The sequence below is a fragment of the Pseudopodoces humilis genome, chromosome 18 (assembly GCF_049639895.1).
Source record: "Pseudopodoces humilis isolate 2021_Gansu_Grassland_sample_001 chromosome 18, ASM4963989v1, whole genome shotgun sequence".
Classification (NCBI taxonomy): domain Eukaryota; kingdom Metazoa; phylum Chordata; class Aves; order Passeriformes; family Paridae; genus Pseudopodoces; species Pseudopodoces humilis.
This window is the reverse complement of record NC_142217.1, coordinates 10,839,068-10,866,911: the sequence shown is the minus strand read 5'-3', so window position 1 is coordinate 10,866,911 and position 27,844 is coordinate 10,839,068. Positions and strand designations below refer to the sequence as shown.

The following is a 27,844-nucleotide window of genomic DNA, read 5'->3' as shown; positions in this document are numbered from 1 at the left end:
TAACTTTTTTTGTTGCTTGAAAATCTTAAAAATTAAATTTGAAATGGCAATCTAGGGACTCAGTGACTTGCAAGTCTAGTATGTTATTCTTCCATTATATTCAGCACTGCCTGTTTTTTCTTCTAAGAGCGCTATAGCTTGTTAAGTTCCAGTGTGCTCATTTTAAATAAGGCTCCCTTTAGAAATCATTGTTCTAGGGAACTGTGGTTTTCAAAGGGAAAAAGGAAAGGACACTCCATATGATATTAACTTTCAGAGCAATTTTATTCTGCATTCATTTAAATCTGCAGGTTTAAAATTTGCCTTTAAATCAATCAATTTGTGCCCTCATACTCCTATGACAATCTGGTTTTACAAGCTAAATCAGGTTGGTCATAAACCTCACTCCAGTCATATGGGAGGTGCATGTAAACACACATACCTAAAACTTCCTGGAGCACCAATGCATGACTTTCTACAGGAAGAAGGGTAATGGTGGACATAATTTCTCCATATTGTTTTAATTGCATTACATTTAGTCTTGTTATTTTTAGGTCTGTCCACAAAGTAATTATACAAATTTCTCCTGCAGGCCTCCCAGAACATGAGAATTCGTCTTTCTACTCACCAGTGACCGAATCTGGCTCTGGTTGCCAAAGCCAGCTCTCTCATTGAGGTGAACAGGGCAAGCACTTGCTCACACCGTGCCCGAGCTCAGCAGCAGGTAAGCGAGGCACCGACGTGGCAGGACAACAATCTGTGTACGGGCAGCCCCGACCATCGGCCGCCAGCGAGATAAAGGCGGCGGGCCCTCCCGTGCTGGGTGGGAATGGTTCAGCTGAGGACACTGTGTCATGCCAAGTGAGCAGCTGCCTGGGAAGGCCACCGGCCTCGCAGCGAGCTGGCAGCTCTTGGGCAGCACATGTGCTCTGGTGGGCCGGAGGCGACTGCAGCAGGCAGGGAAGGCAGTGGGTGCCTGATACGGGGCAGGACGGACCCTCTTCCTGGCCGGGAGCTGTGTGCACACCTGCTATCGCGGCTGCGAAGGCACCAGCCAAGGGCTGCCCTCGACCCTGCGTGACCGCGGCACGCCATCGCTGGGGTTGCGGATCCGCGCAGCCGGGCAGAGCCCTCCCGAGGACCAGCTGGAGCTGATCCACCACAGCCGCGTCTGCTGTGGGGCACAGACCGCACGGCAGCGCCTTGCCGAGCTGCCTGTCTAGGCCTGCCGCGGACAAAAGTGCCCGAGGCGCAGCCCGACGGCCGGAGCCCCTGGAGAAGAAGGAGCCGAGGCTCAAGGTCCGGCCGAGCCCGGGAGAGGGAGCCGGAGGCCCGCTGCCAGCCCGGCCGGCTGCCGCTGGTCCAGCCGAGGGCGGGGCCCCGTGGCCGGGCGGCGCCGCGCGGGGGGCAGCGGCGCCACCTGGCGGGCGCGGCGGGGCCTGCGTTGGGCCGGGCCCGGCGCCCCCGCCGCGGGTACGGGGAGCGTCAGGCCCGAGCCGGCGGCAGTAGCGGTGTTTACGGGGCGCGGCGGGCGCCGCAGGCGGTGGGGTGCGGCGGACACAGATGGGCAATAGACACAGATAGACGGAAAGAACGGCGGTGCTGCCCCATCAAAGAGGCCTGGCGGGCGCCTGAGCAGCCAGGCGGTAGCGTGGCCGAGTGGTCTAAGGCGCTGGATTTAGGCTCCAGTCATTTCGATGGCGTGGGTTCGAATCCCACCGCTGCCAAGCTTATTTTGTCCCCGGCGCGGCGGCTCCTTTTTCGCACAGCGGGAAGGCGGGAGCCGCCGGCGGGGGCGGCCCGGGGCCGGCCCGGTACGAGCGGCACTGCCCGGGCCGGGCACCGCGCATTGCGGGCACTGCTGGGGCTGCTGGGGTTTGTCGCCACAGTCGTTAAAATCAATATTAGAAAGTTATGATATATGAACGAGGGAAAAGGGATTATCCACTGTGTGAATCTCTTGATTTAAGAATAAAACGAGAAACACTGTAATTTTCAGGCGTTCTGCCTTTCCCGGCTGCTTTTCGATTACATCAACCCGACCCTCGGGCATGGCACGTGGGTTTTGCGGCTTGCCCTGGACTGAGGGGAGGTGCCAGTGTCCGCACCCTCTCCAGAATTCTCAAATCCATCCATGATTACTCCCTTCCAGACTACGATTTCTCAAGTTTACATCCCTAATCCTTTCCCAAACTCTCTACTGTTCGCATCTTGCTCTTGGTTGTTCCCTCTCCATGTTATAGGTTGGAAAAATGCAGATGGGAAGGCAATTTCTCTGATAAATTCCCACCATGAGTGGTGGTTAGGAAGGAGCTGGAGCCTCCCAGACCGTGCTTTAGGTCCATTTTAGCTGAACAGTAATGTGAAAAGCACATTGTTCACTTTAGTTGCTGGAGAGTGCTCAGTACAACCGCTGTACTTAAGAAATTTAGTGCCAAAAAACATTTGTGCTTTAAGTTCAGCTGAGGAGCAACTGAACTGTGTTAGTTGTTGCCCTTAACTACAGGCAGTGAAAGAAGCTGTACAAAGATATGTGTAACCCATAGTGGCAGATTCCTCTACTGTGACATAAATACACTTAATTTACTTAATAACTTCCAATTCAACTAAAATACCCAGTTTTGACCTGTGAAAAAGCCTACCAGCATGTACCCACAGCTCTTCACCGGGGCAGGGCAGGGAGCAGTTCTGGGACATTGCACAGAGGCACAGCACAGAATTCAGCAATGTTTCAAGTACACTTTTATTTTCCCTCAGATGTGGTGCTAGAGCTAATTCATGAAATCACACAATGTGAAGTCTCTGTAGGCCTGGTGTGTGTTATTTGCAGTAATGTGTTCTGTCTGTGCCTTTGCTTGTTCCTCTGTTCTCCAAGGTAGTGAGCCATGACAGAAGCTGTGGTCAGTCTTTCTCCTTATTTCAGCCATTTTTCTTCACTAGTGAAGCACTGCAGGCTGTCTGCAGCTCTTGTTCTTTCTGCAGGTTCTCATTTACTTCAGCAATCAATTTGGAAAGTTGTTGTTTTGGTTTGAAATAGAGGCAACAGTCTTGACTCTGGTTGTGTTTCAGTGATTTGGCAATTTTTGTTTACTGTATTTTAATTTTTCAGGTCCAGCCACTCATCTGTTATGATTTTGTTTGTAAATTTAAAAGTAGCTGCCTGTTTGTTGCACTGTGCCAATTACTGTTGTGGAGGTTAGAATGATCTGGGTAGCAATATTGTGACCATGCAGTTTATGCAGGTCAGTGTCGTCTTTCTTTTAAAAAATACAAAACTGAAAGGCTAAAAAGTTTTAAAGAAAGAAGCAACAAAATTAAAATAACAATTAAAGTAAGGAAAACATTGAAGAAGAGTTGGTAATTAGAGGGTTGTTGTCTGGATTTTATGTAGTGGTCCACAGAATCAGCAAAGTCATACTTCAGTGGGCGGTACCCCAGCTGAGCTCGTGCCTTGTCTATTCGAAATGTGTGAGTTACAGAAATGTTCTGTACCTACAGGGCAAAAGAGTCAACATACAAAAGTATGACTAAACAGGCAACTGGAACAAACTGCAAATGGTAGCAAAGACACGGTTAAAGGAAATGTAAAATACAAAAATCCCCACAACATTCTATCAATGTCCTATGGGTATTGCACACATTATTTTTAAAATTGTCCACTCAAAAGGAGATTCTTGTAAGCACAAAGAGACATTAAAAGATGCAAAGTAGAATCTTTAAACGTCCACAAAAAATGTTCTGCAGATGTTCTCTTGCTTACGTACTCAAAGAGGCAGATCAAAGCCATCTCGTAGTTGCCTAAAGGCCCAGCCAAGTCATACAGGATACTGACCCTTGGAAGAGAGGAGCTGAAGAAGCCTCTCCCAGATTGCAAGCATAAGCTGTTTTCAAAAATCATGGCAACCAAGCACAGTATATTGCCTAAATGGGACACAGTGCATGTATTTGCCCTGGAAACTGGAGGCTGAAGTAGCACTGCGTGGATTTTACTTTCTTCTGACTTAAAGTCTCCCTCATATTAACATATATGGATCCCATGGGAATTAAGGAAAGTTTACAAACATAGACTTTACCTCATTTCTGGTCAGCAGTGGGGGCAGATCAACAACTGGTCTCAGAATCGCATGAAGATGTTCCATGAATGTGGCTGCATAACAAAAGATTTGGACTTGAGGTACGAACAGTAAATTGCTTTGCCATTGTGACTGTGACATACCTCACACTGTAAATGCTCATGAAGGACAATCACAGACCTGAGAGCTCAGGGCAGCATTACTAACACCATCAGGACTACTTGCTCACCAGTTGATCTTAATTATTGTGCTTGTGGGAAAAGGGAAAAGGTTGGGTACAGATCTAGTGAAAAAGCCATGAGGCTTCATAAAAAATATGGCAACAGAGAACTCAGTTGAATTCTGTTTGATCTGCACAGGGGAGTTGGTTCTGGAGAAAGCAAGACATTTACCTGTGCAGCAAAACAGATACTCCAGCATAATTCATGAAGTCATGGAGTTTTACATTTTGCTTTTCGTATCATTAACTCCACAAAGTTATACATGTTAGGTTCTACATAAACCCTGTTCAGTGGGACTTGAAAAAGAGATCATTCTGGTTTCAACATACTGCACAGAGGTGAATTCTACACTGCTGAACACTAGGTGAGCACACAGCATATTATTTTTATACATGAACATGAAAATTGTGAGCAAATAAAATAAAACAATATTATATTACAGTTAGGAATGAGGGTAGCATGAACAGGAAAAAGAAATGTTGATAAATTATTTTACCTGATGCATAGACTAAGCAAGTAGGAATATGTATCCATGGCTTACTGCAACCTAATCTTTCAAACTGAAAAAGATTTAAAAAACAATGAAAAGCTGCAAAAACTTCAAACAAGTTTTGAAGTTTCAGTATAGAAGATATTTATAGAAATATTTATTATTAAAACAGAAAAAAAATACCATGGCTCTTAGTATTTACTATTTTTAATTTTTAAGGAGATGCCAGTTAAATGTCACCCACCAATACTATGTCATTTCTGTATCTTGAAAGAAGGAAAAAAATTATAATAATTAATCTAAATGCCATGGTGTGCTGATACCTAATTTAACATCATGATGTGTTTATAGTTTTGAGCCCATCATTAACAACAACGTGGTATTTTGAAAAGAATGAACAGATGAATATTTAAGACATTTTTTTTTTTCCACCCAAAATGCCCATTATTCCCATCTGCATGCCCCAAAAATGAAGACAATAGCAGTTCAGGACAGGGTGCTGGTGTAGATGGTCCTTTGGTGTCAGGGAAGACGGTTACTTTAATGTAGTATTTTGGGCTTTGTCACCGTGCTAATCACACTGAAATTCAAGCAGGAATTAAACCCACATTAAGAGATTTCCATGTGGAACTCTCACACCCAAAGCAAACATACAAAATGTAGCATGCACACAAAAGTTGGAGTTGCATACACTTAAATAAATGAATGTACTTGGAGATCAGTATTGCACGTACAAGTGGAGTTAGCCATTCAAAAAGGTTGGATTTTTCTCCATCATGAATGAAGTACACCTGGCCACTCTGTTAAAGAGGTAGAGAAGAGACAAGTCAGTAAAAATAATACTGCATATATATGAACTTCTTTTTCTTTCTCTCACCCCTTATGAATAGCTTAAAAATAATACATCAATGTCAAATATGAGTGGATGCACACACAAGTCACCAACTCTCTGCTTGTGTTTCACTCAGTTGCACGGTTATGTGCAGCGGAATTGGTGAACAGTGGTTTGTATGATTAGCATGCCTTAGATTAAATGGTTTATTAGAGATGTGCCTGTTCAGACTGGCTGTATGGACTGTGCAGAGACACCGCTGGAGCCAGTGCTGGATCTCACTCGTGCTGCTGGCATGTGCCCACCAGAGGGTGGGACACGTTCTACTCTGGGTCTGGTTAAGGCTCACTGGACTCCAGAAGATTCCTGTGTAGCCAAGGTCTACGTTCCTGCTTTCCTTTTGCTTTCAGGGTTTTAGAAAAAGTAGTTTAATCTACTTTGAACCCCTTTCTAATATACTCTCAGGACAATGCTTCTAGGTGATTAAAAGCCTGTATTTACAAGGAAGAAAACAGTTGTAACTGTTTTTGAAAGCAGTGAAGCCAAATGAAATGTGCCTCTGTTGGCACATGATATGGGAAGAACTGACCATCACAGTTCAGAACATTAAATCTGTACAGGGGAACAGTATGAATCTGCCTAAACTTCCAGTTTCATTTCCAGTACAGCAAGCATTCTTTTCTCATCTTCCAGAAATTACAAATATTGCATTTTAAAAATGCAAAGATGGAGATATTCTTACAGAACTGAATATTTCATCTCTTACGCAACACCAGCAGCCAACACTGTGTCCCATCCCACATTGCTCATAGCACGTTTATCAGCTGAAAACACACTCAACAATGTAAGCTGAAGGACAATAACTCTAATTACTGCAGTGGTTACTATAGCAAAGGATACAGTGGCGGGATCCACTGTCAAGTGAGATCTGTAGTGGTTTTACTGTGTACTTACAGCTATGTAGTTCTTTTCAGGGGTGAGAGCTTCAGCAGCTAGAATATGAGCTTGTACAAAATTTTCTACATGTATCCAGTTCATTTTAACACTAGGGTCCGCAAAATTGAAGCTAAGTAGCCTTCTCTCAATAATTTTCTGTAGATATAAACACACATGAAACCATAACAAAATGGGTTTTAGAATGAGGTAAGGTGTACTTTCTTGTCTAGCTAAATGTAGGTTTAGCTCTACTTTAAAAATAAAATAAATAATAATTTATTATTTCCTGAAAGCTGTGTATAACTTTGTATTACACTAATTCTTTTAAAATAACTGGCTCACAGAATTCTGTAGGAATCGTGTTCTAAATGTCATCTGTTGGCCCTGCAGTTTAAAAGCAAGTGAAAAAGAGTAAAATGTGAACACCTCAGCTGCTGCCCTTCAGTAACCTGTTGTACCAGAGGGTGTTTCCAACTCTGGAATCTGCTTCACTGGACAGTGAAAGCTGTTAATAGTTGAGACTGGAAATTAGATATTTTGCTGTATCTCTTTTCATTAATATTTAAAACCATTTGGTGTAAGTTGCATGTAAACAGACATTTGAAATATCATGGATTGGCCTGAATCTTACAGTAATTAAATTATAAAGCTGGATTTTCATGTGTTTGTATTTAAGTAAGAGGCTTTTTAAATCTTTTAAAATATATATTTGCAGATATAATGCTTGTTAAAAAACATTATAACATCCTCAGCAGTTGATTGAATTGTTGAATTGCTACCCAATAAGATCAGTCAATTTATAATACAAGTAAGTGATGCTCCTTTCAGCTTTTTACCCATATCAAAGAAAACTTTGCTGATTAAAAAATTAAAATGACATACTGCTAGCCTTGGCAAGTGTCTCTGCTCTTCTGGTCCATAGATTCCTGGTGGGCGAAGAACACACGTATAGAGTATTCCACCTCCTAGAACATGGGATAAGATCATTCTTAAGAGACCTTCACATCTCTACATTGTATCTTTCCTTGTATGAACCAAGGGCTGCGGCAGCAGAGCTTACTCTAAATTCATTTCACTACCTTAAAAAACAGTCCATACCAAAAGGTGGTGCATTAGTAGCTAGATATTAAGATGGGAGAATCAGAGCATGCAAAATAGCAAGGTAAGATTCAAAGAAGTCCTACAAGCATAGTTGTATTCTAGAAAATACCAGATATTTAAAAATCTCTTTATAATCAGTCCCTTGTCCCTGTGCCAGAGCAGTAAATGAATGTGTTTGCTTTGGTGATGAGTTCGCTGAAGTGAGCAGGTTGCTCAAAAATATATTGGATAGTGGAATGAAACCAACTAATCCCACACAAAATTATTGATGGGAAGCAGTGACCTGTTAGCAGTACAAGGCAGAGCCCAAAGGCTCTCTCAACAGCAGGTGCAGCTCCCACTGGAGTGAGATAGAAGCTCTTGACAATTTTAATGGGATCATAAAAATCAAATCTTCCCATGTACATCAGTTGGCTGCTTCATCATTGGCTAATAACTGTTCTTAATGGTACTTGTAAACATGTAAAATACTCAGTCCTGCTACGGCACAGGATCAAAATGGGATGTTTGGAATGCTGACTGGTTCTATTTCATTGACAAATGCAGAACTGAGTATTGGTCCTGAAATTAGGAGGGGCTTTGACATGAAGAGCTGCTAAGGAAATAAAGGGGGGAAAGAAACCCTTTTCTTATTTTAAACAAAATAATTTTGTTGGGATGGAGTTCCCATAATCGACTTTTTATCTCTTATAGCCCTCTGCAAGTATCAAGTGAAGAGTCTTTTCTGTAAGTTGTCCACAGCTAAATTTAGCTCAGTATCAATTGGTCACACAGAATCATGTTGCACTTTACATTAATTTGTTTTGCACTGGCAGTTATAGTATCTCACAGGTAAGTTTAAGTATTCAAGTGTATAACTGACTTCCTCAACATGGAAAACTTTGGGAAGCACTAATAAATAATTCCAGGCTTTAGGCTCAGGTAGCTACTTCAGATTTTAATAAATAACTTGAGGGGGTGTGTGGTATGTAATAATTTAATCAGCATTTGTGTTTTACTTATGTTGCATGAGACAGTGACATTAAAGACTAATTTTTGTTTAATTTATAGCTGTCTTATAATTTTTCATTCACATACTGAACTTTCTGCTGTCATGCTAAAACCTTTTACAGACATTGTGGGAACTTAAAGCAAATTAAAAGTAATTTTAAAATGAAAATATTTTAATTTGTTAGAGGGGGTTGGTAACTTAATTTCCTAACTGCTAGGCAGTCTTGTCCTCTAAGAATTGATACAGGACACAGGATTTTGGGGAGGAACAAGAAGAGGAGGAGTAAATTCTACTATGAATTCATGCTCAGACAAAAGTACCTTCTAGTGAAGATCCATTAGCTGCTAGTACCATTTGTTCTGCAATTGATTTGGTTCTGGAATAATGGTCAACGAGCTACAGAGGAAAAGCAAATACATTTGTATCTGTTCCTGAAATGACGGGACAGAGAGGCATCTCTATTCATTAGTTTTTACTTAGCAGATGGCAACAAATACCTCAAAATACAGAAGCTGTGGGGTATTAGGTTTGGGGTAAAACACATGAATATTTTAGGGTAAGGAAGCATTTTTGTGTATGCAAATCTGGTTAATTAATTTCAGCACATTTGAGAAGCAATAAATATATGTATGCTTTGAGTGATGCCAGGAATGTAATCGATCACTACTTTGTAATCGGGATTTCTTCTTCGGGTAACGGAAAAGTCAAAAGGCAAATTATGAAGTCGTTGCACTTGGTCTGAAGTATCCTGCTCACTTCCATGTGACATTGTCCCAGAGAAAATATTTTTAATAACATTTTAAATAATATTCGTATTTTATCTCCATCTCTACTTCTTGAAAGACTGAGAAGTACTTGATGGAGAGAGGAGGGACACAAAAAAACAACTGTGTATTCAAAGCAGCCAGAAGCCTTTTTTAATTAAATGCAATAAAACCATATAAAAATAGGCTGCTTTTGTAGATCACCTCTACCTTGAATATATATCATCCTCTAAGGGAAAACCAGAAAAATCATGTAGATAATAAATAGCTAAAGAAGCACCAAGCCATAAAACAGAATCCTCATGTCCAGATGGAATATCCCCTATATTAATGCAGCACTGTGGGAATTATTTTCCAAAATCAAGGCCTTAATAGGAAAAAACAAAATATATACTTTGATGTACATAAAACTGATGTGCCAAGGTTGTGAATAGCATCTTCAAAGAGTGTAAAGAGTTTTGTTTTTTCTTTCATAGAATCACAGAATGGTTTGGATTGAAGGGGACTTCAGCTATCATCTCATTCCAACCCCCTCTTCTTTGGGCAGGGACAACCCCAGCTAGACCAGATTGTTCAAACTCTTATCCCACCTGGCCTTTCTTGTGCCTGGATGCTTGCATCAAGTAAAACACAGTCATAAAAGCTCCAGGCTTTTACAGAAACATGGAAGTAAACAGAGGAATTTGAAAATACAATGCAACAAAATACCTTGTCAATTGGGAAATATGGCAAAGATTCCTCATCCCCGTCTTCAATAGGAAGCCCTCCAAACACCACATTCACAGAGCTGGTGTAGACCAGCCGAGGGATGTTTTGTTGTTTGCATGCTGCAGCAATGTAGAAAGTCAATTACTTTAGTGGAAAAATATATGGGAAAAAAGTTTGTGTGACTTTTTTTAAAGAAACTATCAAATCTTGAAAGAGAAAATCCTTCCATTCTGTGACTGGGTGAGTTGAAATGCAGAGCATTTTGAAAGGGGAGACATCAGTGAAGAAGCAAGTGCTTTACTCTCTGGCACATCCTAAGCTGGGTGCCAGTGCTGTGTCTCAGGAGAGCTCCTCCAGCCTGCTGGGCAATCAGGACAGAAGTCCTGCTTCAAGGGCTGCCCACTGCCCATGCACAAGGTGTTAGCAAGCAGCTTAACTGCTACAACATACACAGGGAATTGGTTAACTCCTTACATGGATACAGATTCCAACATCAGACAAACAAGGTGTTGAAAAGCTGAAGTAGTTGAAGTACAGCACTGGCTCTCAAATCATACCTTGTGGCAGAATTTAGCATAACCCCCCCCTCCTCCATGACGAGTTTCCTCATTTTCTGCCAACAATGTCAAGTACTTGGTAATAGAGTGTGCCAAAAAGGCAAACTGGCTTTCTCTAAATGGGATATGATGTTTGATATGCTGTACTAACACCCAATAGCACAGTTAAATACTTACCATTAAGGATGAATCTTGTTCCATTAATGTTTACAGTTTCAATCTCTTTTTTATGCAACTAGGAAAAGAAAATAATGTGAATTTTTTAGTAATAATACATATTCAGTTCAATAGGGGAATATTATAAATATTAATATATAATATATAATATCCCCAAATAAACATAATTTAGCGCTTTGATTATTAAAAATGCCTTTTAGACTGCTGTTTCAGACTTAAAGAAGTCTAATCATTATTTTTAAACTATACCTGTATTTTTCTTGTATTTTTTCAGACTAGTCTGCTTGAAGCAAAGAAAATTGTGGTGCTTCTAAAAATATATGTCCGGTTATTATATATCTTGTGGCAGTATGTTAAATATCTGTGTTTCAGTAGCACTTTAGTGACCAGTTGCCTCTAACCAGAACAATTCCAATTATGCATTGCTCAGTGGCAAACAACTTTGAGTGAGCTGTTCTATCCAGACAGGGTAATTACTAAAGTTCCTCTTATTAAATAAAATAAAAAAGGGGTGTGGATGTATGTGTGTGTGTGTGTGTGTGTGTGTGTGTGTGCTTGTAATTTTAAAACCGTGACTCAGAGTCCTACATCAAGTGCATCCGTACAGCTTTTTATTCAGTGGCAAACAAAGACTTGAAATATTGTTATTGTTGTAATTCAGATATATGAAATAATTTATAATTTAGTTAAGGTTTTAATCCTTCTAGTGACCTTACACCATGTGAGCCATGTGAAGGTTTAGGGAAGAATTAGGATTTTGGAGGGAACCAGCCTCCCATGTCCTTCCTTTTGTCTTCACAGTATTTCCAAACTTTTCAATGCCATTTCCATCTCAAACACCTTCCTTGGTGTTTGAGGTACTGGTAGAACCTCTAAAAGTGAGGTTCTCTCTAAAGAGAGAGCTCTGCAAGCAGCCTGCTTGCAGCTGGCACTCCAGTTTGCACAGAGTAGTTTACCAAAAGACCAGGGCTATACGAAAAGATGAAAACTGTCTTGCAGTGTTGCAGCATTGAAGTCTCTCACCCTCAGTGTGGGCAGTGATGCAGCAAAAACCAAAACTATGTGGACTCACCTGCTCTGTTCCTGACATTCCATATGAAGCTACGTGAAACACACAGTCAGCCCCTTCACAGGCTGCCAGTATGGCACTGTAATCCCTGATATCTGTCTGTAATACACAAGGAAAGATATTTGGACATGAAATCAAAGCTGCAGGTGAACATTTATCATACAGTGGTTTCATACAGAAGAAATCCATATATATAATCCATGTATAGAACTGTATTTGCTGTATAAGTATGCTGGGACTCAAAACTGGGCAAACCTCACTACTTGCTGATAATTATACTTTTCTTCCATAAAACCCAAAGGACTTTAAAGATATTCATTAAGGTTCACAATAGTCCTGTGTTTATTCTACAGGTGGTTAAACTGAGGCCTAGATTGAAGGCAGGATCCTGAGGAGTCTGGAGTGGAACTGCTCTGTGCATTACAGCTTTTGCTGGTTTCCTCATTTCAGATATACTAAAATCCACTCACCAAAACTCATGTGGGATGTTCACACAGTTAAAAAGGTTACTGAAATCTGAAATAACTGGCAATTAGGTATTTGGATTCTGTGAAAACTAGTAAGATATTATGGAAAGTAAAATGGACTAACTGTTGGGAAAATATTATTTATCATACCTGGCTCCACACTACTCCAGTGGGAATCACCCACAAAGGCTTGTGTATGTCACACAGAACAACAGAAGCTCCTATGTTGGCGAGAGCACATCCCAGCTTGTATCCACAATAGCCACCACCTCCTGTCACCACGGCTCTCATACTGACTTTATTGAGTGCTCCAGCATTTTTATCCTCTTTGAAGTCAGAGATTCGGCGATAGGGTGTTTCCACTCCACTCATTTTTGGTTTTGTGTCAATGAAACACTGCTCAGCACTGCCAGATACATGTAACAATTCCTTCTACATGGTGAAAATTGCTCCACAGCACTCCTGGATGCAGACAATTACAGGGAATTTCATGTTGACAAGATCTATTCACAGCAGAAAAATCTGACTTTAATGCAGCCTGTTTAAGAGAGATAAAGACAAAAGCAAACCAAAATTTACAGTCCCCAGTTTACTGCCAAGACAGACATCTGAGAGAAGTGGTATTTCCAGCTTCTTTCTAAGTATCAGCAGCTAAACATAAATTAAGAATACACTATGTTGTTATCACTGGCAGTGCTGGAGTTGAGATAGATGAGGATTTCAGGAGGGAAGAGGGATGCCTGATCCTTACGTTACAACTTTAGAAGGTGTATCAGAGAACAAGGCTATCAAATCCCTCGCTTTCGAGGGGAACTCAAATAAAATAGCTGCTATATTATAGAAAAGGTTAATAACTGCATTAAGAAAAAAGTAATAGCGAATCACTTATTTCCTGAACATGGAGGTTCTTGCCCTTCCAGGGGTTCCTCACCGGCAGTGAGGAGGCGCATTTCAGAGACTGTGGCTATCGACTCCCTCCGACACCCCGTCCCTGTCCCGGCCGTAATTAAACATTCAAAGCTACCCGAGCCCCGCCGGAGCTCTCTGCATCTCACTTGCAAATCGGCCTGGCGGCAGCGCAGGGACTCGTGCTCGGGCCGGGTCCCGGCCGTGCCCCGGCCTCGGGCGGCTCCCGCGGGCGGCGCCGTTGGGGTCGTTGGGTCCGCGGGGAGGCCGCGGGCGGCGGCTGCGGGAGCCGCTCCGGGCAGGAGCGCCCGGCCCGGCCAACAGCGTCTGCAGCAGTCCCGCCGGGGCCCCGCAGCATCTCTGACATCCCACCGCACCCCCGGGCTCCCACAGCACCCCTAGGTCCCACTCATCTGGCAGCAGATTTGGAATTGCACAGCTGAGATATTGCTCATCCCATAGCATCCCTGGGATTCTGCTTATCACACAGCATCCTTGTAGCCCACACCATCCTACGGTGTGGGCTACAAGGGATCCCACGGCATGTCCTGGTATTCCTGGGTTGCCAGAGCATCCCTGGGATCCCAGAGCATCCTATGGTTCTTACCTCCAAGTGTCTTCACACAGCTGTGACTGCTGCAAAAAAGCATCCTGTCAGTAGTGAGGGCTCCGGCCACACGGAGGTACCTGTTGAACAGGTTGTTCAGGAAAAAAACACCACCTCCTGCCTACTGGTTGGACAGTCGGTGGTGGGACTGCACCGACTCATGGCTCATAGGCATGCAGAACTTCTAAGACACCTGCAAAACAGCAGGAGTTCCCAAAGAGGCGCAAATAAACAAATGGGCACTAAGGTCCCTTTCCACCTGAGCCTCCCTGTGATCATTTGAGCCTGGGAGGATGTGAAAAGGGCCAGGAGCTGCAGAACTTCAGTTACCCATTCCAGGCAAAAGTTAAAGCTTTGAACACATTTACCTCTTTTGTTACAGCTGTGCTATGTCTGAACATTCATATTAAATTTTAATCACTTTAAGACCCACTGCAGTTATGTTAGAGTAGGAGTAACTCAAACAAGAGCCAGCTTAAACCGAGACTCAGACAGAAATAAGAGAGCTGGCTATTCCCAGCTGGTACTGAGGATTGTTTTAAAATCCCAAATACTACATCTGTAAGAAAGATAAATCAATGTACTGAAGCCAGTTATTGTTAATCAGTGCTGCTATAACAGTGATGTAAAAAAACATCCTACACAAAATAACAAACCACAGGTTTGGTGTTACAGGACTGAAATGATGGGACTCCACAGGGACTTACAACCACAATGCCAGTGAATTCCTTGGTTAGTCCTTACTGAGGAGCATCCATATGAGGCCAGAGCTTGCACTCTTGTGAAAAGTGTTGGTGCAATCCAGGATGCATCCTGAGCTATTAGTCCAATAAAAGTGATATGAAAGATTTATTAATAACTAATTTAGAACCAAATTGAATGTTTGCATGCAGCTAAAATGCTGTCGCTTGGAAGTAACTTTACACTTGTGGTTTTCTATTCTGCATTTCTTAGGAGTAAAGGCTTCCACAATACTGCCTGCCTGCAGCACTTGCTGGCTCAGCTGCAGCTCTGTAGTGATAAATTGTGAATTAACTGGTTTTAATCAAACCTGGATAAAGATCTCATACATACAGAGCTTCTTTAAGCTTCCTGTCAATTGCCAGGAATAAGAGAGAGGGCTGAGCAATGCTCCTGCTAAAGGAAAGTGTATATGGGAGCTCACTTTGTATGGACAAGGACATTCTCCAAATGCAAATCCATAATCAAGCAGACTCTACCGCTTTCACTGCACACAGAACTGTTAGTGAAGAGAAAAAAAAATAGAGTAAAATAAAGTTTTGCTTAAACAAGCTGCAGTGGTAATTGTGGTTGTTCATATATTTTCCTGTCACTGTGTATTGTCTTTTACCTGTAAGCTTTATTCTTCTAGGCTTGCTCTTGGTTCCTCTGCATATCCTATAGAGTGAGAGAATCTCCATAAACTTACTGGTCTTAAAAATCCTGTAAAATGCTAACAAAAGGCAAGAGGAATACAGAATGGAGATAATCAGATGGCAGAACTTTTCTAGCATTGTCTTCCATGACCCACCATGGCAAATTCAACTCTCCTGGTTCACGTGGGGTGCAAGAGAGGGAGAAACTGCTCCCTGGTCAGAGAAAAGCTGGATCCTAAGAAAAAACTCATAACATCTTCAAGGTTTGTCTGGGCTTATACCTGGTGTGTACACATTGCACAGGTGGCTCACATAGTGCAATCCACCCAAGAAGCAACTGATGTAAGACTTAAGAAAGGAGAAAAGAGAGAGGTTGGATTCTCACTCCTGTCTTGGTGCTTGACTTCTCTGCTCACCCCAAAATGCAATTCCCTGAACACACAGTGTGTGCCAGCACTGCTACAGGATTGTGGACAATGTGACTCTAGGGAGCAGTAACAGCTGGCTGAATTCCACCTTCCCACAAGCTCCTTAAAAACAGTATTTGATTCAGTTATTATTTATTATTGCATTGAAAGGATATTATTTGATTTACAAACACACATAATTATATTTATTACATTTTTACAAAGTTTTAGAACAATAAAACTATTTTACATAAATATGATTTTCATTCCTCTAAATCACCTATTATTTATAAATATTTACTTTTCATATTTTTTGCACTGTTTCCCAGGTCTCTGTAATTCTTCAGGCTAACTGACAGTAGCTGTAGCCATGGCTTCATCAGAAGAGTTGTTTAGTCACCATTTCCTTCACTGGAGCTGCTGAACTTGTTACAGCATTGCTGTCCTGTGACAGTTCCTCTTCTTCCACCTTCTTACCCTCCAAAATTATCATTTTTAGAAAATGCTTCCCAGCATGAAAAAAATCACTTAACGGAGATCCATTAAAACTATTCCTACACCCATTTGTGGGGAATTCCTTTACTGTAACACTGTGTTGCTCTTGGGGAACATTTCCTGATACATCCTATGTTTTCACTTTTCTAGTTGTTTTTCTTTGAGTTTTTTTTTCTTTCTTAATGAGGTCAGAGAGGTGTCATCATAGTAATATGAGTAACAAAGCCCAGAGTGGCTGAGGAATGTACTATGACCAGATAATTAATACTCAGAAACAAAATGAGGTTTTCTGGAACAGGTGAGTGGCTATTTGATTTTAGAAGAAAGAAAGAATGATCAAACTTAACAAAATGCCAAAAACAAACACCATTTTAAGGAATGTGTGATCTTCTTGGCAGGTAGGTCTTGTTTTTAGATAATGATCCACAGAATCAGCAAATGAGAATTTCTTTGGTTTGTAACCAAGTTGGTTTCGTGCCTTGTCTATTCGGAAAGTGTGAGTTACAGTGACATTCCACACCTAAAAGCCAAAAGGACAGTTATAGCAGTGACTTTAACATCCAATTTTCTAGAATTCGGATGAAAATATATCAACATTGATGCTACAGTGGAAACAGAACAGGAAACAGAGCTGCAATGCAGACAATCCAAAGGGTGTATCACATCCTTAATGAGCATTTGAGTCAGAAATATATAAACATTATATTTTTTTATATATTTACCTCATTCCTTGTCAAGAAAGGTGTGAAGCTAAAAACTGGCTTTAGTATCAGGTGCAGATATTCCATCACAGTGGCTGTGAAACAGAAATTACTTAATGAGACATCTGGATAACAATAAACTGAGACAATGCTGACATTGTACATCCTGTAATTTCTACTGGTAGAAGACACTGTTTAATTTATAAAGTACATGATGAGTTTATGAATAGCCTTTAAACTTTATCTGGTATAATTAATACCACATGGCACAAGTGATTATACTCAATTAAAATAACGTTAAGTTAAATAATTCCTCCAATTTGGGGCCCTGCATTTTATAAAGCCACTATGTAGCTTTGTAGGAATAAAGAAATCAAACAACCCACAATAATTAAGAATGTACTATTTTTTTACCTGCTATATGAGCCAGGAGAACAGGAATATGTATCCAAGGTTTCCTGTAACCTAATTTTTCAAACTAAAAAGGGTATAAAAAGAAAGAATAATAGAGAAATTGAGGGTGTCAATGAGGCATGAAAATGGAAAAAAATTAAAGAACATTGATAAAACTTGTATCTAAACTATTTTTTCCAGCTAGTGTTCCTGTGTAAAAAGGTAGTAATCAATTGAAGCCCACTACTTATTCTTTGGTGCCCATCTCCCACCCTTCATCTGCAATTGGACAATAAAGGGGAATAAAAGGCCATTTCTAAGGGGGAAATGACTCAGACTGGAATACTGAACTACACTTAAATACAGTCCCAGTTTTCTGCTGGAGTCATTTTCTGTGAAGGCATTGCAGGATCAAAGCTTTGGCATGCTCCTAGAATCCCAGCCTGATATTTCTGAAAATATACTGTTGTCTCTTTTTAGCTTCTAAGGCAAGATTCTGCATGGGCTTCCCCTCTGTGCTGCAGCTGATGCCAGGACAAAGCAACAGCTGTAAGAGTCCTGCCAGATGCCAGTGGCAGAGCTTGCCATTCACTGTGGGTTTGCTTCATGAAATGCTCTGTCCTGCAGCAGGTTCTGGACCTCCCAACTAAATCCTCTCAAAGCAATAACACCAAACTGCACAGTTACACGTGTCCAAAACTTCCCTGACCACCAGTGGAATTTTGGAAAGCAGGAAAAACAGGGCTGAGTTTAATGTTAAATAATTCAGTAATTTATGTGCACTGAACTTCATTTTGTTGGGCTGGTGTGTCAGTCAATGACAGGACTTGTGCCCACGCAGTGCTGGGAGCTGCAGGGCTGTGCAGTACATACCAAAGGCACAATCCACTCAGAGAAGATGACATTCTCACCATCATGGATGTAATAAGCCTGACCACTCTGGTAAAGAAGCAGAGAAAAACAGTGACAAAACTGTGCACAGGATGGCATTTTCTGTCTCATACCTACCTGCCTGTCATGATTTTGTGAACAACACACCAGCATGCACAAGGTGAATGTACACAGAGGAAATTGCCTTCACTGGCCTTCACTGCAGTAACCCCACAGTGGTGGTAGAGCTCATGATGATTAACAATTTTGTAGTGTAGATCAGAGCTCAGTTTTCCCATGTAGTAGCCCAGCTGTTGGATCATTATGTGAAGAATCATGATGTGCTGGGCATAGAATAACCTTTGTGAGTTCAATGGAAGGGGCAGCACTGATGGCATTTAACAAACAGCTCTGAGGTCGAGTTCCAGCTGTGCTCTGGGTGAGGAGTCGGCCCAGCTCTGAGTACCAGGAACACCTGAGCACCCAAGCAAACCTGGGACTCTGGAAATTACATAAATCTAGAACAGTTTTGTGTCTTCCAAGCACTGAACTAATGGAGAACACATGGTGAGGTGTTCACTTGTTGTCTGTATGCTCCTACCAATCTAAATGAATCTGGGACCTTCAGGAACTGTGAATGCAGCAACTGCTGTGACATTATCAGTTCTGTAATGCTTCACAGTCCTCAGACTGCTATTGCAATTATGATTGGTAGAACAGAAAGAAAAACCTTTAAAAACTGTCCATTAATTTTGTACATCTCTTTTTTGGAATTTTCAGCTCTGGAATGCCTCAGAATGGTTGCTTTAAATGTTATGCATCAATGGTCAGAACCTATTTTCAAGAGAATAACAGGATATATAGATATTTGTGTAATAGTGAATATATTAAGGTAGTTAAAAATACAGTTTCCTCCAGTAACCCAGGAAATTTGTTATTTTCAAACCAAATAAAAAAAAAACATCAAAATATGAGTGAAATGTATTTGCATTTGCACTGCCTGTATACTTGTGGAGCTACACACCATCTTTGAGAATTTAGCATATGGATTTTTGGACACTCTTGGATCTCAAAACATCAAAAATTAAACCTGTTTGAGAATTCAAGCTACTGGGACACAAAGATTATATTGTTTACTTACAGCTACATAGCCCTTCTCAGAGGTGAGAGCCTCAGCAGCCAGTAAATGAGCTTGCACTAGATTTCCTATGTGAACCCAGTTCATCTGAACTTTGTGATTCCCAAACTTGAAGTTAAAAAGTCTCCGCTGGATATTTATCTGTAGAAACAGAAAACATGAGATAACTATATTATTCCTTTATTTTGCACTATAATATTGATTTTGTCTCAACCCAATTACTTGGATGTTTCTGTATTTGTGTACAATTACAGCACAAGAAATGTGTCACAAGAAGAAACCCAACTAGTGGGTGGTTTTGGAAATCAAAGATGGTTGCACTGATAGGCAGTGACATCATGTTTTCTGACAGAAACTAAAGTTCATATTTAAAATACAATGTTTCCATTAAATGATAGGGATCAAACCTAGTTCTTTTACCATTGCATTTCAGCCTTCCACTTTTCACTGAGAAGCCCAGCTTGATCCTGGCCCGCAGTGCTGGTTTCCTGCTATTTGTTACCCTGCACCACATCACCTGGCCCCAAGCTTTCACCACATTCCTGCAGGAATGGTTAAGAACTGCAATCAAGGTACTACCACTTGTGTTATGCCCTTACAACTACTTGTGGTGTCCTCCAGAGCTGACTACAAAACACATACGGCTACTCGAGGCAGGTGCCGCTGCTCTTCTGGTCCGTAGATGCCCGGCGGGCGAAGCACACACGTGTGGAGCTTGTCCCCTCCTTGGAGAGAGAGCAACAGGTGACTGTCAGACGGCTGACACATATTGTCTGAATTTTACACTGTCAAAATTAAGGCTCATTTTGACCATTCTGTGTGGCTCAGCTTCATGGGAACTTGATTTCATTTCTGTGTGAAACTGAATTCAACAGCAGAGACAGACCTGAGCTTAGCAGCCTGAAAAACCTTCTTGGGGTTACAAGAACCCACTGGACAGTGCTTACAAATTGGTATTATCAGAACAGCTAATTATCCACTGAAAAAAGGAATAGAAACAAATAAATCCTTATTTCAGTTAAAGTGTACTATTGATAAATGAGGGAACCAGAGAAAGGAATCTGCATTAGCACTCCTAATGATAGAAAAGCCCCAAATGCTTTATATGTACCTTTGAGTAAAGTTCCATTAGCAGCAAGAACCATTTGGTCTGCAATTGCCTTGGTTCTGGAATAATGATTAAATTGCTATAAGGAAGCAGAATAAGATAATTATTGAATCTGTAAAGGCAAACTTACTGTTTATGACTGACAACATTTGAATCTAGCCAGCTCACAGGTATCAGCTGAGCAAAACAAAACTAGAAACAGTAAGATTTAGTAAATATATAGTTTGTTTATGACAAAAAACAGACTTACACTTTAGTAGCACAAGTTTAGCTTCAGAGCGAATTTAAGTCCATTCGTTTTTACTTCACTTTTTGTGCTGAATGTACTGAGAACATCTACAGTAAAACAACTTCTGCTCTCAGAACAGCCTTCACACAGTCTTTCCTTTGGAGCACAGTAAATGCCACACCATCCTATGGACAAAATACCTTTTCCAGTGGAAAATACGGTACAGTTTCTTCATCTCCTTCTTCAATAGGATTCCCTCCAAACACCACATTCACTGTACTGGTATATATCAGTCTAGGGATATTTCTTTGTTTGCAGACTACAGTGATACACAAAATATATTATTTCAAAACAAAAATAAAGAGGGAGAAATAATTGAACTGGCAGATTTTCTTTTTGAAAACAAACATTACAATTATAGAAAAGAAGGTAATATTTTAATTTTAACGTTACCTTATCATTTAATATAATAATATCTTCCATTCAGCTGTTATTTTTCACCCCAAATATGTGAATATTACACATTGTGGCCACCAAATGTTTCATGATGAAGTACCTGTAACTATCATATCACTGGATTGCAATCATCAACTGGGTAGTGGAATTATCTTGGGGGGGGAAAAAGTCCTTCTTGAGAAACCTTTCTTAAAACATGTTCACTTTACAAATTGACTACAAAGGAGGTGAATAAGAACATTTGTTGTGGTACAGCCCTTGGGACAGTGCTGTCGGGAGCAGCCACTGCAAGGCCACTGGGTTACCCTCGGTTCCATGAGCTGCCTCTTGCACCCCACTTCGATGGAACATGAAGTCACACAGGAACATGGGCCAGCTCTGCCCACATGCCACAAAACTGCCTTTGTTTCAGTCTGTTCATCAGTGACAAATGATGTGTTAACAGGAAAGCATACCCTGCTAGTGTATAATCAGCCCTGCTTTAAGTACAAAAGAAATTAATGTTATTTGCAAAACAAAGACTTAATTATGGATTCCTGTCTTGTGTAGCTAAGACATTGTAGCTAAATTCTGCTGCATATCTGTCATTGCAAACTTGAATAATATAAATTTCCTTTTCATTTAACAATATTCCTAAAGGTGAAGTGAATTTAAATGCAAACACAGAAATTTTTAGAATCTATGAAGCAGTCTGTCCTGCTGGTTCATTGGCTCATTTTGAAAATAAATGTTAATTATTGTTGTAAATATTTGGGGAAAAATATAATATTAAGGTGTATTATTAAAACGTAGATGAGCATGTTCATGCTCCTCCCAGTGTCATGGTTTGCTGGGAGCCTATGGAAATTTGACATGACATGATTCAGTGGGTTTGGAGGTTGGGGAAGGAAGAGGGGAATATGTGGCAACTCTTCCTTCTAACTCGTTTAGAGTTTTCCTTGCCTACTATTCCGTTTCTGCATTTCTTCAGTAATAACACACAGGCAGCATGAAAATGAGTCCAAATAAAAACTGGTTTTGCCATTTTGCTGCCTTTTTTTTCCTATTTGATTTTTGAGGGAAACACAAAGAGGAGGTAGCTTTGTATTTACAGTACACTCAGAAAATGTTCTTTCTGGAATTGAATATACTGAAAGAGATCTACTGGCATCTTCCAGAGACAGTAATTAAAAACTAATGTATAATAAAAAGGGTAAGTAAGATAAGTAAGAAGAAAAAAAATTAAAAAGGTAAGTAAGCAGAAAGGATGGAAGGTTTTCTGCATTAATGTGATAAAATAATAGCTAAATACACATCTATAGTGCCTGTTTCCAAATATTTGTGACACAACAAACAGTACAACAGGTCTCATGTTATTTCTACAAGGAAGGAGGACAACACTTCTCCATTACGTAAACGGAAAAAATAACTAGTACATGGAGGAGAGCTTTAGTTGGACCGCCAAGGAATGAAGTCCAGGTTGAAAATCTATGCCCAGTTCAAACCAGTGGCAAATCTACCAGCTTTAATGGGACCTGCACACTCAGGTTTACATCATACTCTGACAGGAGTGAGAGAAGAGCCTCCTTTTACTGCCTGATCTCCACAGGAAACATCCAGTTAGAAAGTTTTTTAATTCATGATTTGGATCAGATGCAGAAAAAAGAAAATCTAGGTACCTACCATCAATTATTATTTTTGTGCCTCCAACATTTATGGATTCAATCTGATCTTTCTTTTGAAGCTAGAAATAGAGTTTGCACAAGATTTAATTAATCAAACAAGTCACATTTACAATATGATGGTTACAATTGCCAGATCTAGAATAGCTGAGGTCTTTTTATGATATGTGTTACAGTTCTGTCTATCTGACATACAGTGATTTCTGGCAGTTCTCATTTTTATTGTCTTGTTCAGTGTATGAGCAAAGATAGTTGAAAAATGAAAGATAAAAAAGGAAATAATAATACTTCAATATTTTGTCACACCCCAGATATTCCACGATATAGAGACAAGAATTATGGGCAGGGGTTATGCTCCCTGAAAGCTTTCACAAATCCTTGTTCCAGTGGCAATCTGTTCTGTTTGTAGAAATAAAATTAGTAGGTTCATGACTTTTTTGAAAATACCTTCTGTGACTATCATTGTTATTCTGCATAACATATTGATTGTGGTCTGTTTCCTCAAGACTGAGTTCACAAGAAAATGCATCAGTATTAGTTTTAGAGCAATGCTGTCACTTTTCTTCAGATCAGAGAAAAAGGCTATACCTTCTTATCCAAGATGTTAAAAGTATGATCTCATTTTTCTAGAATATTTTGTAGTACATTGCTTTCACAATTTGACTTTATTATTTAAGGAATACCTCCCTTATTTCCTGTATGGATGACTTGGCCTGTGTAACAACTTCTGTCTGACATAAATATTGTAAAATTACATTCTTTGTTATGTGCAGACAACTCTTTTCTTTCTCAAAAATAACCAAAGGAAACTTCAGGAAAACGGTACTTGCTTGTTCCAATCCTGACATTCCACATGCAGCTACATGGAAAACACAGTCCACCCCTTCACATGCTTTGAACACTGCTTCATAATCCCTCACATCACCCTGTAAAGTGAGAAAAGAACAGATTTTTGACAGGTAGAACTCCTTACATTCTCTACAGAGCTGTATTAACTAAGGCTAGTAAGGAAAATCTAAAGGCATTCTGGTCTGTTTTTCACAGTACTTAACAATTAAATAAAATATTATGAACAGACAGAAAAAGCAATGACTAAGAATTTTGCCAGTATTTTGTTGCAAAACAAAGATGACTCTTGTTGGCTTCAATTATAATGCGTATTTTCACACTTAGTCCTGCAGCCTCCAGGCTGGCAAAACTTGTTTGACTTGAATGGGAGCAGCAAGTGCTGGAGGGCTGGAGAATCCAGCCCCAGGAACAATAAATCACAGCAGGAAGGGTTCAGCTGTTTCCCTTGGAATCACCAAATAAGAAAACCTCGTTTCTGTTGGCACCTTGAGATATGATCTGTGCTGTCCTCACAAATGTCTTTTTATCCATCTAAGGTTTGTTTGGTGCACTGTATGATAACTTTAATTACAGTTTTGTACAAGAGTAAAAAACCCACTACAATCTATATGTATTTAATACTTTATCTACTGTACATTAGTGTACTATAATCACATTTATGAAATTCCATGTATCACTGAGCATACCTGTATCTAGTATTAAATCCTATGATGGGGTTAGAATATTACATTGCATTTTTGTATACCAAGTAATACTACATTAATAGTACTCCCATACATACAGATAACAATAAAAATATAGTACTTTCGTTTTCAGAATTTAGATATTTCAAAATATTAGATATTATATTATTTCTTGTAATGAAATTGATAAAATAATCCTGAAAGAAACAACTGAAGGTAATATTAAGAGCTATACTAATCAGTCTTTAACTGTCAACTTTTTTCTCCTAAGGTTGCCAAAGTATTTCACAAATACAGCTGACTTACATTTCCCACACTCAATGCAATACTACAGGAGCTAACCAGTATAAACAGTATTAACCATCTCCAAATCACTGCTCAAGGCTCAAACCTCTGAAGTCACTTACTAATTAATTTACTAGGACTCCATAGTTCAATTTTCCAGGTAACTCTCCTACATTTTGTAATATTTATTCTATTTTAATTGATTTATTAAAAAACACTGTTCTAGAAGATCATTTGTGAGATCTCGAGTCCCCTTTAGAAGATGTAAATTGCCATGAGTCCAAAAACTTAAATTAAATTATGTGGACTTACAGCATTAACAAATCAAGCTTATGGTGTTTGAATGGTTCCTCAATAATACTTTATCCCTCTTCCATAGTCTGTAAAACTTGTTTATTAAATCAAACTTAAAAACATCCTGGGTCAGACAAGTTCTGGTTTAACCTGGTATTCTGCCCTCCCCAGAATCATCCATCTCTCTCTGCCTCCCTTCCACCTGCCCCAGAGGGTGATGTAGCCCAAAGGAGAAAACCTGGCATCACAATCACAGGGATGATTGTGAACCAAGGTCCTGTGATCCCTTCCAGCTTTGCCATCAACTTCCCAGTTCTAGCAGCAGTGGCAAATACTCTTACACTAAATGCTCAGAAAAGATCAGCTGAGCAATGCCCTGGGTTTAGCCAGAATTTGTGTGGCATGACAGGAGCACCCAGAAAGTGCCCTCAGAGCCCAAATCTAAGCACTGGGAGCATGTGAGAGGTACTCAGGAATGTGTTCTCCACATGTGGCAGCGAGCTGTCAAATACTGGAGACCTCTGGTGTTCCCCCTTTTTCCAGACACAGTAATTCCTTGAATTGTTCAAAATCAAAAAGAAATCAGTGCTCATAAAGGGGTGCTGCAGGAAGAGCATGAATAGGGCAGGCAAATGTGATGCTCTCCCCCAGAATGCTCTTCTAGTCTTGAAGAATTTTCATTCAGAAGATTTCTTGAGCCTAATTTAATTTATCTATTCAGCAGTTTCCAATGGAGGTAAATTTTTCTTGAGGCTTTGTGCATGTCTTTTACCCACTGCACAAAAAGCCACATAATTTTGTTTGTATTGAACTGACTCCTCATTCCTGATGGCCCTTCCTTCTTGTACTGGAAGGACAGTGACCAATGCCACTCACAGCCTGCAGAGCTCTCCTGCTCCCGAGTTACCTCTTTCCCAGCCTGGAAATCTCAGTTTCCTCAATCATTCTCTGCATGGCAGTCGTTCTGCATTAGTGATCCCTTTTATTGCCCTGTCTCGCCTCTCACCTTTTTATTTGAAATAATTCCCCTGAGCAGGAACCTTTGTCCCTTCATTGTTCGCTCTTTCCCTGGGGCGCTGAATGTCAGCTCCGAACAGAGCATCATTGGTGACACCGAGACACTGGGACCCTGTTTGCCATCCCTTAATCAGGTACTTATGCATGCAAGGACCTTTTAGTGCGGCTTCTTCTTGTCCTGAAAGGCTTTTCAGTAAATGTTTTAATCGAAGGTCCTTAAGAGGAAGCCTTGATAATGAGCATGAGACAAGTAACTCCAACACACCTTGAAAAAATCCGCTCCGCTTGGAATTTCCCATTTAGGCTTCCGAACATCAAACAGCACAACAGCAATTCCCGAGCTAACAAGGGCACATCCCAGATTGTATCCCAGGTAGCCTCCGCCTCCTGTCACCATTGTCCTGCTGCTCCTGGGAGCCAGCAGCCCAGCAGGCTCGGGCACTTGGCTCTCACAGGGTTGGCTGCTGTGGAGCTCTTCCGTGGATCCCTCTGGCATCACGACTGCAACAGAGAAGATCTCTTGAAAATTTCTGCATATTGGTTTGAGGTCTGAGTCGTTTCAATTATTCTCACACTACAATGCTCCCATACTAATTTTATCATTTAAATATGCTTAAAATGTATAAAGTAATAATTTTGGTGATGAGCTTTTTATGTGTAATGTTTAATGAGTCTGAATACTTTTATATTCCAAGATTTAGTCTTTTCCTCATATGTCTAAATTTCATATTATATAGAAATGAAGAGATATTACAGGATTTTAGAGTCATTATAATTACCTAACCTTAATGGCTATGATGGCATTTTTTAATACTTGGTTTAATCAAACATTTTATCCTTGAAAACTCATTAACTTCTGATATATTAATGCCAAATTGATGTTATCCTACTAGTCAGAAAAATAAACCAAGACATTAGATAAGAAATATAAGAAAGGATTTGCTCTACTTTTAAAACCAACTTTATTTCACATTTGGGTCTTTGGCAATGATAAAAGTTTGTTACCATTTTAAGCTTTTCTGGTTATACATTAAATATATTTAGTTTTCTGTCCAGTTCTCACTAACTTTTGACCATATTATTCTCAGTAGGGCATTCATAGTCAGCTAAACCAACAAGGGACAGAAGAGATAAGCCATCTGCCCTGTGGGTTCATCTAGTTGGGAAAACTGATTCAAGTATCATTCTAGGATAACTCCATGGGATTAACCCATCTGTACACCTTGTTCTGTATTGCAAATTAGTTTATTCTACATTAAACACTTGTCCAATAAATTTAATTCTCCCACACAGAGAGCCTCTGTTGTCCTGATTCCATGCTTGGCCTTTGCACATTGGGATCTAGGTTCTTACACCTCCAAACAAAAATCCAGAAAAAAACTGCAATCAGTCATGTCACCATAAAGTGGGAGCCCAGCTGGGTGCCTGCAGTCTAGTACAGGAATATAGACCAAATCTCTGCAGATTATTTTGGTTTACTCATAGTTGGAGAGCTCCTCATATGAGAGGAGCCTCACAATTAAGTACAGTTTGCTCTCAGCCATGTACTCCAGGCTTCAGCAGAGCTCAGGCATAAACAGGGCTCAGCCAGTAGCTCTCACTTCCAGGGTGACAAAAATTCTAGAAAAGTAACACAAAGTCCAGCCACAGCACACAAAATTATGGACTACTTTAGCCATTGCTTACTTAGTATTTTACAATTTTGTTTGTGATATTCTTCTTATTTTATATGTTGGGTTTTAGATTTCAGACACAGAAAAGGACCATATTCTCCACACTGTTACATGGTTTTAACACCAATGTCAGTTCACTCAGTTCAGTAAACTGAGTGGTGTAACACTGTAAAACACAAACTCCTTATGTTGAAAAACATCCTGATATTTCAAAAAAGAAAAATAATCCATGTTTCCAAATCAAAATTTAAATTACAGCTAATGTAATACAACTAAAACAAGTATGCTGTCCTGTTCAAGCAAGGAAACATAAATCTGTGTCTCTAGAGTA

At 40.3% G+C, this 27,844-nt stretch overlaps 2 protein-coding genes, 1 long non-coding RNA gene and 1 other non-coding gene across 4 annotated transcripts; 2 read left to right on the top strand and 2 right to left on the bottom strand.

Moving 5' to 3' along the window:
- The first annotated feature begins 409 nt into the window (after positions 1 to 409).
- LOC148182930 (uncharacterized) lies at positions 410 to 20,293 on the top strand. Its single transcript, XR_015774094.1, has 3 exons — positions 410 to 468; positions 572 to 703; positions 19,692 to 20,293. It is a non-coding gene; the product is annotated as an uncharacterized LOC148182930 (long non-coding RNA).
- TRNAL-UAG (transfer RNA leucine (anticodon UAG)) lies at positions 1,625 to 1,706 on the top strand. Its single transcript has one exon. It is a non-coding gene; the product is annotated as a tRNA-Leu (tRNA).
- LOC102109470 (putative short-chain dehydrogenase/reductase family 42E member 2) lies at positions 3,223 to 12,752 on the bottom strand. The gene is made up of 11 exons (XM_014252538.2): positions 12,516 to 12,752; positions 11,902 to 11,997; positions 10,830 to 10,887; positions 10,096 to 10,214; positions 8,944 to 9,019; positions 7,414 to 7,496; positions 6,550 to 6,687; positions 5,498 to 5,563; positions 4,770 to 4,833; positions 4,053 to 4,126; positions 3,223 to 3,471 (listed from the first exon to the last, which is right to left on the bottom strand). The coding sequence occupies exons 1-11, from the start codon at positions 12,735 to 12,737 to the stop codon at positions 3,223 to 3,225; spliced, it is 1,245 nt and encodes a 414-aa protein (XP_014108013.2). The 5' UTR covers positions 12,738 to 12,752.
- Positions 16,473 to 26,336, bottom strand: LOC102109292 (putative short-chain dehydrogenase/reductase family 42E member 2). Its single transcript, XM_005522947.1, has 11 exons — positions 26,106 to 26,336; positions 23,543 to 23,638; positions 22,714 to 22,774; positions 20,796 to 20,914; positions 20,370 to 20,445; positions 19,901 to 19,983; positions 19,262 to 19,399; positions 18,124 to 18,189; positions 17,272 to 17,335; positions 16,879 to 16,952; positions 16,473 to 16,676 (listed from the first exon to the last, which is right to left on the bottom strand). The coding sequence occupies exons 1-11, from the start codon at positions 26,334 to 26,336 to the stop codon at positions 16,473 to 16,475; spliced, it is 1,212 nt and encodes a 403-aa protein (XP_005523004.1).
- Positions 26,337 to 27,844: the final 1,508 nt, after the last annotated feature.

What these genes read in the sequence shown, in the direction of transcription:
- LOC102109470 (XM_014252538.2), bottom strand. Translation starts at nt 12,737, where the DNA reads ATGAGTGGAGTGGAAACACCCTATCGCCGAATCTCTGACTTCAAAGAG. An exon ending in CATATTTCCCAATTGACAAG is followed by an intron (nt 9,020 to 10,095) that starts GTATTTTGTTGC and finishes TTTCCTCTGTAG; the next exon opens with CTCGTTGACCATTATTCCAG. An exon ending in TTGAATGGCTAACTCCACTT is followed by an intron (nt 4,834 to 5,497) that starts GTACGTGCAATA and finishes AATCTTTTTCAG; the next exon opens with TTTGAAAGATTAGGTTGCAG.
- LOC102109292 (XM_005522947.1), bottom strand. Translation starts at nt 26,336, where the DNA reads ATGCCAGAGGGATCCACGGAAGAGCTCCACAGCAGCCAACCCTGTGAG. An exon ending in TAATGGAACTTTACTCAAAG is followed by an intron (nt 19,984 to 20,369) that starts GTACATATAAAG and finishes TCTCTCTCCAAG; the next exon opens with GAGGGGACAAGCTCCACACG. An exon ending in CTGAGAAGGGCTATGTAGCT is followed by an intron (nt 18,190 to 19,261) that starts GTAAGTAAACAA and finishes CTTCTTTACCAG; the next exon opens with AGTGGTCAGGCTTATTACAT.